This window comes from Vombatus ursinus, unplaced genomic scaffold (genome assembly GCF_900497805.2).
Source record: "Vombatus ursinus unplaced genomic scaffold, bare-nosed wombat genome assembly UNPS02005459.1, whole genome shotgun sequence".
Lineage (NCBI taxonomy): Eukaryota > Metazoa > Chordata > Mammalia > Diprotodontia > Vombatidae > Vombatus > Vombatus ursinus.
In genome coordinates this window covers 3,744,118-3,760,028 of record NW_020945237.1, presented here as the reverse complement: position 1 = coordinate 3,760,028, position 15,911 = coordinate 3,744,118, and the positions used below count along the sequence as shown (strand labels likewise).

The following is a 15,911-nucleotide window of genomic DNA, read 5'->3' as shown; positions in this document are numbered from 1 at the left end:
CAGTGTGAGGAACTCTCTAGTGTGGAAACGTCCTCCAATGATGCAGATCAGTGATTCATCTATAATTTAGTATTGGCAAGGGCCTAGGTAACCAAAAAGTTAAATAATTTGCCCAAGGTCATGTCAATGGAAGGACTTGAAACCAGGAGTTCTGACTCCAAGGCCAGCCTTCACTCAACTCCACCATACTGCTTCTCAATGTTACTAACACTCAAGTCCTTTTCAGTCCTTTCTACGATCCTTAGTGACTGCTATGAGAAAAGGAAAAAAAATACTGTCAACAACTTAGGGATGCAGTATATAGAATCAGATCCTATTTTTCAATCCTACCGGTTTCATAGACATCATACATGCCAGTCACCCCATAGTGCCTCAACTATATAGAGAAAAAAAAAAAACACTTGGATTGAAAAAGTGCTGAACTGGAAGTCAGAGGACCTGGGTTCAAACCTCACCTCTGCAATTTATTGAGCGCATGACCTTGAGTAAATCATTTAATATCTCTAGTCCTGTTTCCTCATCTGTAAAAATGGGTGATAATGACTTTGTAATGCCCCTTCCTGCTCTAACGTCTATGATCTTTTAAGTTCATCTATGGAAGATCACAAATCCTATCTTTATCCAATGTCCCCAAGACTAACTTTTCCCTCTCTGCAAAGCTGTTGGAAGGAAAAGTGGTGGGGAATTTGGGAGGGAGAAGAGAATTTTAAAATAATTTAGAAATGCATATAAGAAGACATCACTGACACATTCTTCCTCAACCATGCTAATATGCACACCTGCATCAATGTGATTTGCATTTTAAAGTTAATTATACAATATTCTGTCCCTGAATTCTTTTCAACCCATAAGAAAACCTGCCTGAGTTTATGTGCATACCTCTTTTTGACATCCAGGCAAGATATAAGCTTCGTGAAACACAGAGAAAACATTGAGTTTAACAGTAGTCAAGATTGAAAGTAATTCCCAAATATTAGCAGAGATATCCCTACAGGAAAGGTACTAGAGGGTCATCTGTAGTTATAAACTGAGGAAGCTGGCACTTTCTAAAAAAAAAAATACTTTCTATGTAAAACCAGAAGGTTGGAAATAAGCAGTCTATAGCTCTAAGATTCTATAGGCCACAGAACAAGGAAAAGCCACCAAATTTAATGAAAAATCTTAGCATAAAGTAGCAGGACAACAAGAAAAGGCAACTGAGGCTGGCTCAAAATTTCTGTCTCAGTAACTTCTAAAATAATTGTTGCACTGGTTCATTGCAGTGGGGTTGAGGGGCTGGAAGTACACAAAATTCTAAATTCTGGCAACCTCAAAAGTCTCAGAGGTACACGCCATCCATCACCCACTCTAAAGCACATGGATTCACCCTGCTAGACTGTCGAGGCAGCATGCAGAAGCAGGAAACAGCATTGACCTTTGAAATCAGAAAACACAGGTTCAAATCCTGGCTCTGACATTTAGAAGCTGCGTGGCCTTAGAAAAGTCACTCACCTCTACTTTCCTGAGGGCCTCATTTTCCTCATATTAAAATAGGGATTATGATGCTTTAAACTACCCCTTTTACAAAGTAAATGAGAAAAAGATCTTTATGAACTATAAAGCATTACAAAAATATATCACTCTAAATTTATATTTTTATTTTACCTAAGTACAAATCTGGCCACATATTTCAGATAGCTAAGTTGTTTTAAAAACAAAATCACGGTATTGAAACATATGGTGGAAGCCACACATTTGGACCCAATACTTTTTGCATTGTTGTTTTTCAATCATATCTGACTTTTCATGACCCCATTTGGGGTTTTCTTGGCAGAGATACTGGAGTGCTTTGCCATTTCCTTCTCCAGTTCATGTTATAGATGAGGAAACTGAGGCAAACAGGGTTAAGTGACTTGCCCAGGATCACGCAGCTAGTAAGGGTCTGAGGTCACGTTTGAACTCAGGTCCTCCTGACTACAGGGCCACCACTCTATCCAGTGTACTACCTAGCTGCCCATGGACTCAATACTACTGACATATAAATGACATAAATAATATACACTGGAGTTCGTCCTGCACAGGCAGGATACCATCATATGGTATAGGGGGGATTCCTTTCAGAACAGAAAGGAATTGCTGCTGAGATCCATTGCAGCTTGGAAATTCTGTGATTCTATGACTTTCTTCTTTTCTGTGGATTGATGAAGTACTAACTCCTCAAAGCTTATGGAATGAAAAGATTATAAATAAGATATTGTTTCTCAAAGCAAATTTTTTTTTAATTTTTTTAATTTATTTTTTTTTTTTAGGCAATTGGAGTTAAGTGACTTGCCCAGGGTCACACAGTTAGTAAGTGTCAAGTGTTTGGTCTGAGGCCAGATTTGAACTCAGGCCCTCCTGACTTCAGGGCCGGTGCTCTATCCACTGCGCCACCTAGCGGCCCCTTCAAAGCAAGTTTTATAAACATTGTTCACTCCCTGACTTACGAATATCTTCTTATATGTACAGAAGCATCCTTTATCTTGTGTGTGTGTGTGTGTGTGTGTGTGTGTGTGTGTGTATTTTATGAGTAGGGGCAGGCAGTATGCCGTAATGGATAGCAGGCCTATCTTGGAGTCACAATACCTGGCTTCAGGTTCTGTATCTGACACATGCTTGCTCTGGGACCATGAGAGAGTTACTTATCAGCTCACTTCTCTAGGCACCTCTCTAAAACTAGGTTTATATGAGTTACTAATCTGGATTGGTAAAGGGAGTTTCAGCAATGGAAGTTTTCACTGTCAATGAAATCATAGGCTGGGATCAGCCAGGTGGTATAGTGGATAAAGTGTTGGGCCTGGAGTCAGGAAGATTCACCTTCCTGAGTTCAAATCTGGCCTCTGACACTTACTAGCTGTGTGACCCTGGGCAAGTCACTTAACCTTGTTTGTCTCAGTTTCCTCATCTTTAAAATGAGTTAGAAAAGGAAATGGCAAACCACTCCAGCATATTTGCCAAGCAAACCCCAAATGGGGTCACTAAGAGTCAGACGCTACTGAAAAACAGCTGAATAACAAAAATATATGTATTTATACATGTATGCCTGCATGTATGTATGTATGCGTACATTTTGTCTTGCTGTTTCCCACATTCTATGTGTGTATGCATGTGTATACATACTTGTGTATACACATATATACCTATATACATCTGGGTACAAACATACCCACATGTACATGTACATACATGTATATATACATATATATTTACATACAGACACATATGGAGTCAAAAAATCTTAGTGCAGTTTTGAGCTCTAAACTTTTTAAACTGCACTAAGACTTTTGGGATATCCTATATAAATAGGAACATTATCTATGATTTCATTGGTATAGGAAACCCCTCCAAGTGAGAAAACTCCCTTTACTGATACAAGTCAGCATTTTCTCTCAGTTTATAGTCTTAGAAATTTTCCTAGGGCACTGAGAAGGTAAATGACTTGCTCAGTGTCACACAGTTAGTACTTGGCAGAGGTAGGATCTAAATCCATGTGTGTATATGTACATGTATGCATCAAGCATAAATATATATGTGTATGTATGTATATATACAGATACACATATGTATATGCTGCATCTATCCATATATGCATATATGTATGTTTCATTTGTGGTTTTGTGTATGTGAGTATATATCTCTATATACAATACACATATATGTATATACACTGCTTTGTTCAGTCTTTTTTTCGGTCTTGTCTGACTCTTCATGACCCCATTTGGGGTTTTCTTGGCAAAGATAGTGGCATGTTTTGCCATTTCCCTCTCCACCTTGTTTTACAGATGAAGAAACTGAGGCAAATAAGGTTAAGTGACTTGCCCAGGGTCATAAAGCTAGTAAGTGTCTGAGGTGAGAGTTGAACTCAGGAAGATAAGTCTTCCTGACTCCAGGCCTGGCGCTTTATCCATTGCACCACCTAGCTGCCCATATATACTGCTTAGTAAAAATCAAATGAGATATTTGTAAATCACTTAGCACAGTACCTGGTATACAGCAAGCACTATATAAATGTTTATTCTCTTCTCTTCCCTTCCCTTCAAAAGGAATAAGTGGTAAGATGACAGTGAAGTCTAAACCATAGCAGCATTAGCTAACCAGAATCCAAAAAGAGATGTTGGGTCCCACAATTACAGCCTTGGCTATGACATGTAACAGTTAGCATATATCCACCAGTGCCTCCACTGAAGTCCTCCTCTCATGCCTCTCTGTGGCATGGAGATCAGCCCAGGTTTTTGAAGACTGTCCCAGCAAAACACAAATTCTGGGAGGCTCTGACCAGCCTGGAACTGTGAATACAGACCCAATGAAAAGATACCAGTCTGTTTTGTGAGGATCTGGCTGTCTCAGAAGCATGGACTCCTCACAAGTTTATCTATAGCAGAGGTGTCAGATTTATGCCCTGCCCTCTGCTTGTGGCCCACAAAACTCCTAAGTGAGGCTTGAACCTGATTAAAATGTAATTGGGAAATGTTCCAAAATAAATAAAAAAATAAAATACAACATAGACTATGTTAACTTGTGCTTTTCTAAGTCAGTATTGGGGTGGGGGGAACACAGGGATCTGTTTCTATTTGAGTTTGACACCACTGGTCTATAGAGTAACAAAGTTTTTGACAAGAGCAATCCTCAAAGACCATTTACTGAGTCATAGTAGAGGGGTCATGATCTATGTTGGTGGAGGGACCCACTGATGAAATTCTGGATACCAGAAGTTATAAAACTACATGTGAGTATATATGAATTGTAAACAGTTGATGATATGGGCACTTCACTGCCTTCTCTAATTTTCCTTAAGATGTTTCCTTTTCTTTCTTTTAGACAAAGAACTCAAGAGATAGCAGCACCCCAAAGAGACCTGACCTTTTCCATTTACATCAAATGACCGGCTTCGATGAGTTTGAGTGCCCTGCCGATCTAAGGCACAAACAGGAGCTCTTTCCACAATGGCATTTGCCCATTAAAATGGCAGCCATCATAGCCCTTATAACCTTTCTTTATACTTGCCTAAGGGACGTCATCCACCCTTTTGTAATGACTGGAGCACACTTTTTCTATAAGATTCCAATCCTGGTCATTAACAAAGTTTTGCCAGTGGTTTCCATCACTCTATTGGCACTGGTTTATTTGCCAGGTATAATCGCAGCTGCTTTCCAGCTTCATAATGGAACCAAGTATAAGAGATTTCCAGATTGGTTGAATAAGTGGATGCTGGCAAGGAAGCAATTTGGCCTTCTCAGTTTCTTTTTTGCCTCACTGCACGCAATTTACAGTTTGTCCTATCCAATGAGGAGGTCTTACAGATATAAGCTGCTAAACTGGGCATATGAACAGGTACGGTTCTCACTGTGATACTAATACCCCAAAAGTTCTCTATCACCTAATGATTCCTCCCTCCTATTTCTACTCCAGAACCCCCCTGAAAATCTATATCAAAAAAGTGCCTTGCCTTTCTGCTTTCATTTGAAACTTTTATTTTGTTTGGCAATTGGGGTTTAGTGACTTGCCCAGGGTCACACAGCTAGTAAGTATCTGAGGGCAGATTTAAACTCAGGTCCTCCTGACTGCAAGGTCAGTGCTCTATCCACTGCATCACCTAGCTGCCCATCATTTGAAACTTTTAAGAATGGCTTATATAATATGGTATAGAAGAGAGAGATCACTGGATTTGGAGTCAGGAAAATTAGGTTCACATCCTGCCTCTGAGACATACTGGTGGTGTAACCCTGAATAAATCACTTAACACCTGAGTGCCTGAAGCAACTCTTTAAGCCAAAAAGTTGCAGAGAAATTACTTCTTTATTAGTTACCACAATCTTCATCCACAGAAGCAGTTTCCTCATTAGGAGATTCCTAAACCAAAGAATTCACAGACTTGGACCACCTTCCACCCTCTCCATCCCCCCTCCCCCAAAGTACCTGCCTTATAGGTAAGGTATATGGATAACGTATATAAAGTGCTCGGCAAACTTTAAAGAGCTTTACAAATGTTTGTTTTTATTATTAGTTCCATTTGTTTGTTAAATAAGATCATAGATCTCGATCTGTGGGAAAGGCCCTCTGAAACCATTCAGTCCAACCACATTCACTTTGCAGATCAGGAAACCTCTGAGGTCCAGGGAAGTTAAGCTATTTTCCCAAGTTTCACACAGGCAGTAATTGTCAGACATGGAGTCTGAACCCAGGTCTTATGACTCCTGAGCTAGAATTCTCCACTCGCAGGAAAGTAAAGTTGTTCTGACCAATAAGTCGTATATTCATTTCATAACTGAGGCCTCCCATGATCTTCCATCAATGCCACAACATTGTTCATTAAGCATCGTCCTTGGGCTGTGTCTCCACCGCTAATCACCCTGCACTGAAGCATCTTGCCATACTCATATAGACACACACAGCAGTGGCCTGTCCCTGTCTAGCCTCTCGCTCCGAAGCTGCTTCTCTCAGGGGCATGCTGAACCACCTGGGTGGGGAAGGCTGTGTGGGTCACTGGCTATCAGGGCTAAGTGCTATAGGGAAGACTGAAGAAGAATTTATGCTTTCAGAGCCAGGGACTACAAGTCATAGGATTGTAGATTTAGAGCTGGAAGGAACCTTTGAGGTCATCTAATCCAACCCCATCTTTCATCTTACTGAAGAGGAAACTGAGGCAGAGAGACTAAGTAATATGTTCAGTGCCCCATAGGGAGTAAGTAGCAAAGGGATAATTTGAACCCAGCTCTTCTGACTCCAAATCCAGTCCCTTATCCACTGAACCATGCTGCCTTCCTAGTCAGATGGACAGAGTGCCAGGCCCGGAGTCAGAAGGACTCATCTTCATAAGTTCAAATCCAGCTTCAGCTACATACTAGCTGTGTGACCTTGGGCTAGTCATTTAACCCTGTTTGCCTCAGTTTTCTCTTCTGTAAAATGAGCTGGAGAAGGAGATGGCAAACCACTCCAGCATCTTTGCCAAGAAAACTCCAAATGGTATCACAGAGAGTCGGACACAACAGAAATGACTGAAATGACTGAACAACCAACAGATTCTTCCTTTCTTCTTTGCCTCTCTGGTAGGTCCAGCAAAATAAAGAAGATGCCTGGGTTGAGCATGATGTTTGGAGAATGGAAATTTATGTCTCTCTAGGAATTGTGGCCCTTGCTTTGTTGGCCCTGCTGGCAGTGACCTCCATTCCATCCGTCAGCAACTCCCTGACCTGGAGAGAATTTCACTATATTCAGGTACATAGTAAAGAAAGCAGTAAGATTCTCAAGGAGACATCTTGTCTATGCATTTCTAAGAGAGCCAATATATGCACTTCTTAACCCACAGAATCGTTTTGGATTGTCCCCTAACACAGTACCTGGTACATAATAGGGTATTAAATAAATTGGTTAGTTGAAAGCAAATGCTTCTCCCTCTTACTTATTAGTAAGTGTAATTTAAATTTACATTTATGTCTTTTCCCTCTTGTTCCTAGAAGCAAAACCAAAAACAAATAAACAAACAAAAAAACTTCACCAGATACAAAAAGACAAGGCTTAACCCAACACAAATAAGGCTCTCCTCACATAGGACACTTTATAAGAAATCTCTCTCCCTACATGGAAGGACTTGAAACTTGCTGGCTATTTAGTTCAGATTACCTTGTTCAATTGTTCAATTACCTTATTTTATAGATAAGGAAATGGCTTCCTTGAAATTTCTAGTGTTATCAGGGCCAGAGACATTTGAGTCAACAAATGAACAAGCATTTATTAGGCATCTGCTTTGTGCCAGGCTTTATTGGGCACTGGAGATACAAACACAAAAAAATGAAACAGCCACCGCCATCAGGTTGCTTCTGGACTCATTTCACATTACTCCCTTTCATACCCTCTCCATTGTAATCCAATTGGCCTGTCCTCTATTTCCCATATGGGACATCTCCTACCTCAATGCCTTTGCACACATGGTTCCACCCAAGTCTAGAATGCCTTCTTTCTTTATCTCTGCCTCTTAAAATCTATAGCTTCCTTCAGAGCACATCTTGGGTGCCAACTTTTACACAAGGCCTTTCCTGATTTGTAATTTGCCCCCTTGAAATTTCTTTGTGTATACTTTCTACTTATTTATCTGTATAGATACTATATCTCATCCTCAACCCCTCAAATCTCAGTATAGCAAACTCCTTGAGGTCAAGAACTTCATATTCCCCAGTACCTGGTGAAGTCAGTGCTTAGCAAATGTTTATTGAATTAAATGGAATTTTAGATAAGATTCACCTCATCTAGTTCAGACAGAGGCACTGATGGATTTTTTTTTTCAAATGATTCTGATGTGTTGACTTGGAATGACCTTGAGGGATGACCTCATAGGAAGATATATCCCAGTATCCCCTTCCACACGCCCACACTTCCCCTAACAGGATTAGGCTGGAAGTCTCTGCTTTCTGCCAATGGTCCTAAATTCTCCACATTCTTGCTCAACTCTTCATTCAGGTATTTCAAAATTCTTTAATTCTTGTCAGAGTTTTTTTTTTAATCTCTTGCTTTGTCAAACCCCGAAAACACATCTAGTACTTTCCAGCCTTAAGCTATAACTATAAAGAGCACCTTATGTCAGCTGAACCTACACTTGACACTGAAGAATTAGGACAAGAAAACTTTAGGACTACAATGTCCTACTTCCCCCAGGGTCCAGAAACTGATCTTATTTTAACAGTGGAAATGATAAATGTCTCTTAGAAGAGACATTGACATCAGCTTTGCCACTGCGCCGGGAGGACCATGGAACTTTTCCACCTCACCAGCAGCTGTTGTCTCCTCATTTGAATGTGAGTCCTGTGAGAGAAGAGCCTGTTAACTTACTTTTCTATCTGCATCATCAGCATTTAGCACAGTGCTTTGCAAAACATAAGTGTTTAATAAATGCTTTGTTCATGAATTCATCTGTTCATCTCCCCCCCTCTCATCACCAGAAAGCAATGATTCATGATCTCTTCTGCCAACCTGGAATTTTATTTAGTACCCGAAAAATGATTGCGACATAATTTGTTCTGAAGATTTGCTTCTGAAAAAAGAGTAATATCTTACGATTGAGTTGCTTGTTATGCATTTGCAGTACTGAATAAATGCCAACTGGATCTATTCCTGTAAGAGTAAATCAGAAATACAGGCATCCAGAGTAACTGAACATTCTATTGTCAGGATGCCACACAGTTGCAGAGGTCAAGAAGTATGCAAAAGAAGGGAGGAATGAAGGAAAGATTGAAAAAAGGAAGGAAAATAGGAAAAAAATAGAGTGTGATACATTGGAAAAAGGAATGACTCAAGAGCTGGAGCAGGGCTTCTTAAAAATTTTCCACTCACAGCCCCTTTCACGCTTCTTTAACTGGTCGGGATCCATAGTTTACGAAGTGCTGAACTAAAGAACCTAGTTCAAATCCTGGTTGTATCAACTGCACTATTATGAGATGGAGAAAGTCCCTTAATATTCCTTAGCTTCAGTTTCCTCATCTGCAAAATAAGGGGGTTGGACCACTCGGCTTCTAAGGTCCCTTCTGCCCTGCTTCTACAATCTCACATGATCTATGAAATGAAGGAAGTCGTTAAATATGTCAACACAGAGTCAAACAACCTAGCTTTGCCTTTTTGTAAGAGGCCCATAGAAAAATGTGTCTGAGTTTCGTGGTCTTGGATGAATCATTTCTCTGGGTCTTGGTTTCTTCATCTGTAAAATGAGAAACTTTTATAGTCCTGTACAAACATCCCCTGAACTCATTCCAGTGAGCCAATGATCCTATCTGGAAAATAAGTGATTAAAAAGACTAAATCATCCAAAGTAATGGAATATTCCACTGTCAGGATCCCACAAAGTTTTAGCGGTCAAGAAACTGTTAAAAAAAATGGGAGGGAGAGACAGAGGAATGAACTAATAGACTAGCTTATGTCTAAAGTCCCTTTTATCCCAGTAACATTATATGATTATATAATCCAGATAAAAACTAGAAAATCCTTTCAAAGGTTCAGCTGTGTGTCTTCATCACTGTTGGATGGCATTTTTTAGCTTTCATCTGGATCCTAAATTCATGTAGGATTTCAGAGCTAAAAGGAACTTAACTCATAACCTAGTCCAACCCCTTTACTTAGGTGGGGAAACTAAGGCCTACTGAACCAATTTGTCCCAGATCACACAGTTGATTGATAGTAGAGTCAGGATTGGAAAAACCAGTCTCCCAACTCCAGAAAGAGAGCTCTTTCTACTCTGTTATGGTGGATACTGGAGGCTATGGAAATGCCTGCCATGCTGACATCTCTGTTCCATCAGCAATATGACCAGAACACAACAAACTTGATCATTGTGACTGTCTCCATGATTGATATGAATTGTGATAGCCAAATTGATCTTGATTTATTAATTTTCTATCTGAGCAGCTGAAAGCAGGAAATAGTTGCCTACATGGGGTGATTTAAAACCAAACTGGATCCTTTCCCATCCAAACCTTCAGTCTTCCCCCTACCTGTTATAGTACCTGAAGTTTCAACACTGGTGATCCTTAAAGAGCTTTTCAGTCCTCAGGAGGCCTTTTTTAAAATGAAAATATCCCTAGAAAGAGCATGATCAGTTGCACCTACATTGGAAATAGAATGTTCTTTGAAAGTAGCAAATTGTGGGCATTTGTGGCAAATTGTATTGTATTCTTCTTGAATAAAAGGGTCTTTTTAAGAAATACAAAGTTTTTTTTTCCAAGCCAATAATTTTGCAACTCTTCCCTACAATATTATGATTCCCTTCATTTGAAACACCTGTAAGTACTTTATTGATATTAAATACATTAACTGTTATTTCTAGTATTATAAAATTTCTCCATCAAAATGGCTTAAAAAGTAAAAGTTAGGGGCAGCAAGGTGGCTCCGTGGATACAGCACCAGCCCTGAAGTCAGGAGGACCTGAGTTCAAATACGGCCTCAGGCCAAACACTTGACATTTACTAGCTGTGTGACCCTGGGCAAGTCACTTAACTCCAATTGCCTAAAAAAAGAAAAAGAAAAGTAAAAGTTAATAGAATTCACCATTCTTTAATAAAATTTTATTAAGATTTGAGTAGCTTCAACAGACATCAATGAAGGGGCCACTATTTGGAGATCACCATTGCTAAGCACTTGGGAAGAGATGCAAACATGACAAGGTCTCTGACTTAACGGAGCTCATAATCCAGCAGATGATCAGACACAGACACAAGTCATTAAAAACTGTTCTAGGGCTCTCGGTTCTGTTACTGAAGATGGGTTTTTGTGCTATGCCTTGATTTATGGCAATAGAGAGTGGTAAGTTTGATTCCTCTCAAATTAGATGATTGCCCATTGATGATTAACCATCATTGTACCTATTGTTGCTGGACTAATTTTTTTTCCCTCTTCTCTTGCAGAGCAAGTTGGGAATCTTTTGCCTTTTACTGGGCACGATTCACGCGTTGATTTTTGCCTGGAACAAATGGGTGGATGTAAAACAGTTCGTGTGGTATACCCCTCCTACTTTTATGATAGCAATTTTACTTCCTGCTGTTGTCCTGACGTGTAAAGTCATATTGCTCCTTCCATGCTATAGGAAGAGGATACAGAAGATAAGGCATGGCTGGGAAGATCCCGTTAAAATTAACAAAGCTGAGGTGGCGTTTCAGCTATAGAACACATGGATTTTTGCCAAATATTAAATTCTCCTATTACAAAGCATTTCCATTTGTATTTATGTTGTATAAAGGAACTTTCAATTTCTTAATTAGTATACTGTCTCTTTATTGGAGGTACAATTGAAGCTTTTGGGTTTCTTCACCAACTGGATTCAGACCAAACATATGTGTGTATGTATGTATGTATGTATGAGTATATAAAAATATATCTATATATATATATATACACATATATACATATATATATTAGACCCAGAACAATGTTTATACATGTATAGCAGAATAAGGCAGAACAAAACGATTCACCCATAGTTTATGCTCTGTCCTTTATATTCATGAAGCAGTTTTTATCAGTTCTAGAAAAGGGGATTTGATGAATCTTCTAGTCATATCTGGATTTACTGCACCCCTTTGGGATCACAGAAACTCAGAGTTCATTACAAGAGACTTCAGATACTTTCTAGTCCAATGTCCACCTGAATAAGAAGGCTATCTCATATCCAACAAGTAGCCATCTGGATTTTGCTTGAAGAACCCCATTGAAGTTCCATTGAAGCTGTTGTTGAGTTGTTTCTCTCATGTCCAACTCTTCGTGAACCCATTTGGAGTTTTCTTGGCAAAGATCCTGAAATGGTTTGCCATTTCCTTCTCCAGCTCATTTCACAGGTCCCAGCTAGTAAGTGTGGGAGTCCAGATACAAACTCAGGAACCTGAGTCTTTATGACTCCAGATCCAGTGCTCTATGCACTATGGCACCACCTAGCTGTTCCTACCATCCAAGCTATATCTTGTTCTTTTTTTGGATAGCTCAAATCATTGAAGACTTTTTGCTTATGTGAAATCTACATCATCCATTCACTGAGAGCTCCCTCTTCTCCATATCTATCATCACCTACCATTCTTTTACCCTTTACTGCACTCTATAATTCCAAGGTGGCCTTTCTTGCCAAGGTAAACCTCTCTACAAGCATCTTTCATCCCATCTTCTCCATTAAGCATTTCCATGACACAATTCTCTCTTGCCCCTCCTCCTACTTGTCTGATTGCTTCTTCTGTCTCCTTTGTTGGATCTTCATCCATGTTATGCTCACTAATTGTGGATACCAAGTCAACTGGCATTTATTAAGCACCTACTTTGTGTTAGGCATTGTGCTAAGCCCTAAAGATACAAATAAAAGAAAAAACACAGTCCTTGTCCTCAAGGAGCTCACATTCTAAAGGGGAGGACACATACTAACAATTATGTACATGTAAGATATAAGCAGTATAAATAGAAGACAATCCCAGAAAGTGGGCATTAGCTGTGGAAGGCTGGGGGAAGGGATTGGGAAAGATCTATTGCAAAAGATGGGATGTGAGCAGATTTGAAGGAAGCCAGGAAAGCCAGGAGGCAGGTGTGCAGATGGGATAGCGTTCCAAGCATGAGGGCAGCCCCCATGGAAAAGCACAAGAGAATGAAATAAGTATCCTGTTCATGGAACAGCAAAAAGGTCAATGTTAACTATATTCAAACATAAGCTGCTTGAGATCAGACACTGCCTTGTTCTTATATATATTGGAATCACCATTTCTTAGCACTGTGCTTATCACAGAGGAAGAATTTAGCCAACATTCCCCATTCATTCACCATCATCACTTTCTGCTCCCTTGAGATACCTAAAACTCTACTGAGGGGGACAAAGCCTTTTATTCAACAAATATCAAACTTAAAAGAAAATTGTCCCCAGAAGTACTACATTGATTTAAGTTCATACTAACAAGGAAACTGCTGAGAATTCCTAAGAACAGGTTTGTCAGGAGAGAGACGAACGAGAACACAAGGGTTTTCTATATATGAAGGAAGATATGTGCCATTCCCATGGGGAATAAGAGAGAACAGAAAGATTGGGGGTGCCAAAGATCCTACTTCACAGTCTGCCCTAGAAAACCAGCTGCCTATATACATTTTAGTTTCTGCCTTGGGAATCAAGAGGCCGGACTTCGCATCCTGGCGATGCCACAAGATTGCTGTTTGACCATCTGGGCATGTTTCCTCATCTATACACTGGGGGGTGGGGGTGGGGGGGGCTCTAGATGAAAGTCCCTTCTCGTTCTCTCACTCTCTGGTCTAGGTCAAGGGTTCTTAACCTTTTGTGTGTCAGGGACCCCTTTGGCAGTCTAGGGAACCGTTTTTAGAGTAACGATTTGAAATATATAAAATACATAGGATTACAAATGAAACAAATTATGTTGAAATACCATTAGCAATTTTTTTTTAAATTTCATGTTCCAGGTTAAGCACCCTTAATCTAAATGATCCCCAAAGTTCACAGGCTTGTAGGAAATCTAGACTTAGAAGGGACATCAGAAATCATTGAATCCAACTCCTTAATTTTACAGATGAGGAAACTAAGGCACTGATAAGTTAATCAGCTTTTCCAAAAGATTGCACATTGTTAGTGGCACCAGGATTTTAATCAAAGTCTTTTGACTCTAAATAGAGATCTCTTTCAATTGTACCATGATGCCTCCATCTTAAGAATAAAGTGTATTTAAGCAATATACTGTCTTCTCCCTTAAAAAATTATTTTCAAGTATTTTTTACAGCTAAGAGGCAGATGATACAGTGGAAAGCAGCCTGGACTCAGAGGCAGAAAGTGTGGGTTCGGGTCCTACTTCGCCCACACACTGGTTTCATGACCCTGGACCCTAAAACTTAGAGACTCTCTAAAACTATAATTTCCTCACTAAAATGTTCTATGTGCTAATCAAATCATAAGTCCAGTCAAATCTTTGCACATATAGAATATTAGATGTGGAGCTGGAAGGGACCCTAGAAGACATGGAGTTCAACCTCCTCACTATATAGATGAGTTAACTGAGACACAAAGCAATGATGCTGGCCCAGTGTCCAACAGTCAGCAAGCATCTGAGGAAGTATTTGAGCTCAGGTTTTCTTGGCGCCAGGTTCCTTGTTCAATCTTCCAATGCATTTTATCCACATATACTTCCCCGTGTGTTCATATGTGCGCATACTTAATGTGTATGTATGTGCTTTACAGTTAGGATGGTAAATTCCAGTTTAGTGTGAATGATTCTAATTGAAAAAAACAAAATAATCCTGAAGCCAATGGAGCGATTTGCCTCTGCAAAAATAGCTAAGTGATTGGTAAACTTAGGTAGTGTTTTAAAACAAATTTTCTAGCAACAGCCCAATAATAATCTTTTTAAATTTATTTTAAATAGTGTTGTTTCAAATTTACTGTGATCAATAGCTTCATATTTGGAATGAAGGGAGTTGGGGCCATCCCACGCCCCCCTTCCCCTCTCCTCCCTCCTAGCCCTTTCACTGTGGAGTATCTGGCAGAACTGACCTTTAGTGCTATCATTCGCTTACCTCATCCCCACCCTGCTGTTCCTACAGATAGTAAGGTGTCTTGGAAACCAGCTACTTGGACACGTAGATTGAAACAGGATGTCTTAAAAATAGATTTTAGCAGGGTTCCTGTTAAGTTTAATGAGCTGTGTGGTCTTTGTTAATTGATTTTACTACGTGTTAGAGACAGTTGGTTGACAGAGCCAGAGACAACAGTCATTTTTGTTTTATCCAGAAGAAAACACAGAGCAGATAAAAACAGGCGGAAGCCTCTTTTTACTATGTCAAGAAGTCTTCCCCTTCCCCAAATCAAAGGGTGTAACGGGAAGACACTTGGTCATTGCTACCATTCAGTTGTGGTCCTGTTTGCTGGCATCAAACCATATAAAATCTCTACTTGTTAAGTGTGGCTTAAATGTAGTTCATAAACATTATGTTCTGCCACAAGTGTAAATTAGTAGTTGGGAGCTCTGGAGAAGCAAGAGGGTGGCCTGTACCTGAAGCAAGTTGTAGGAGCTCTGGGCAGCCACAGCTGTCTAGGAGAATTCCATTGTATTCAAATTTCAGTTTTCAAAACTCCAGCTATAGAAGGCAAAAAATAGGGGCGGATAAGAGAAGAAATTTTATACATACATAGCTCTTCCAAAAAGGTGAGGTACAAAGGGAACTTCTGGTTGGAGAAATAGTAGTAAAGGATCATACAGAATTTTGTTTTTCTTTTCTTTTTTTCTTTCTTCCTTCCTTTCTGCCTTTCTTTTCTTTCCTTCCTTCCCTCTTTCTTTCTTTTTGAAGAGAAAAATGGCCAACTTTTAGAGAGGGGTGCTTAAAGGAAATCTTCAGGGAAAAGGGAAAGAGAGGGGTGCTAAAGGGAAATGAGTCTTCTTCATTCCCTC

General features: G+C 39.7%; 1 protein-coding gene across 5 annotated transcripts in view; it reads left to right on the top strand.

The window, feature by feature from the left end:
* Nucleotides 1–11,752, top strand: part of STEAP1 (STEAP family member 1) — a 25,353-nt gene extending 13,601 nt beyond the window's left edge. For all 5 annotated transcript variants that reach the window (XM_027847815.1, XM_027847818.1, XM_027847819.1 and 2 more), the window contains 3 exons: nucleotides 4,837–5,349; nucleotides 7,069–7,233; nucleotides 11,403–11,752. In XM_027847815.1, the coding sequence (XP_027703616.1) occupies nucleotides 4,837–5,349; nucleotides 7,069–7,233; nucleotides 11,403–11,660 (936 nt within the window). In that variant the 3' untranslated portion in view covers nucleotides 11,661–11,752. The remainder of the gene's footprint in view (nucleotides 1–4,836; nucleotides 5,350–7,068; nucleotides 7,234–11,402) is intronic.
* The last annotated feature ends 4,159 nt before the right edge of the window (nucleotides 11,753–15,911 follow it).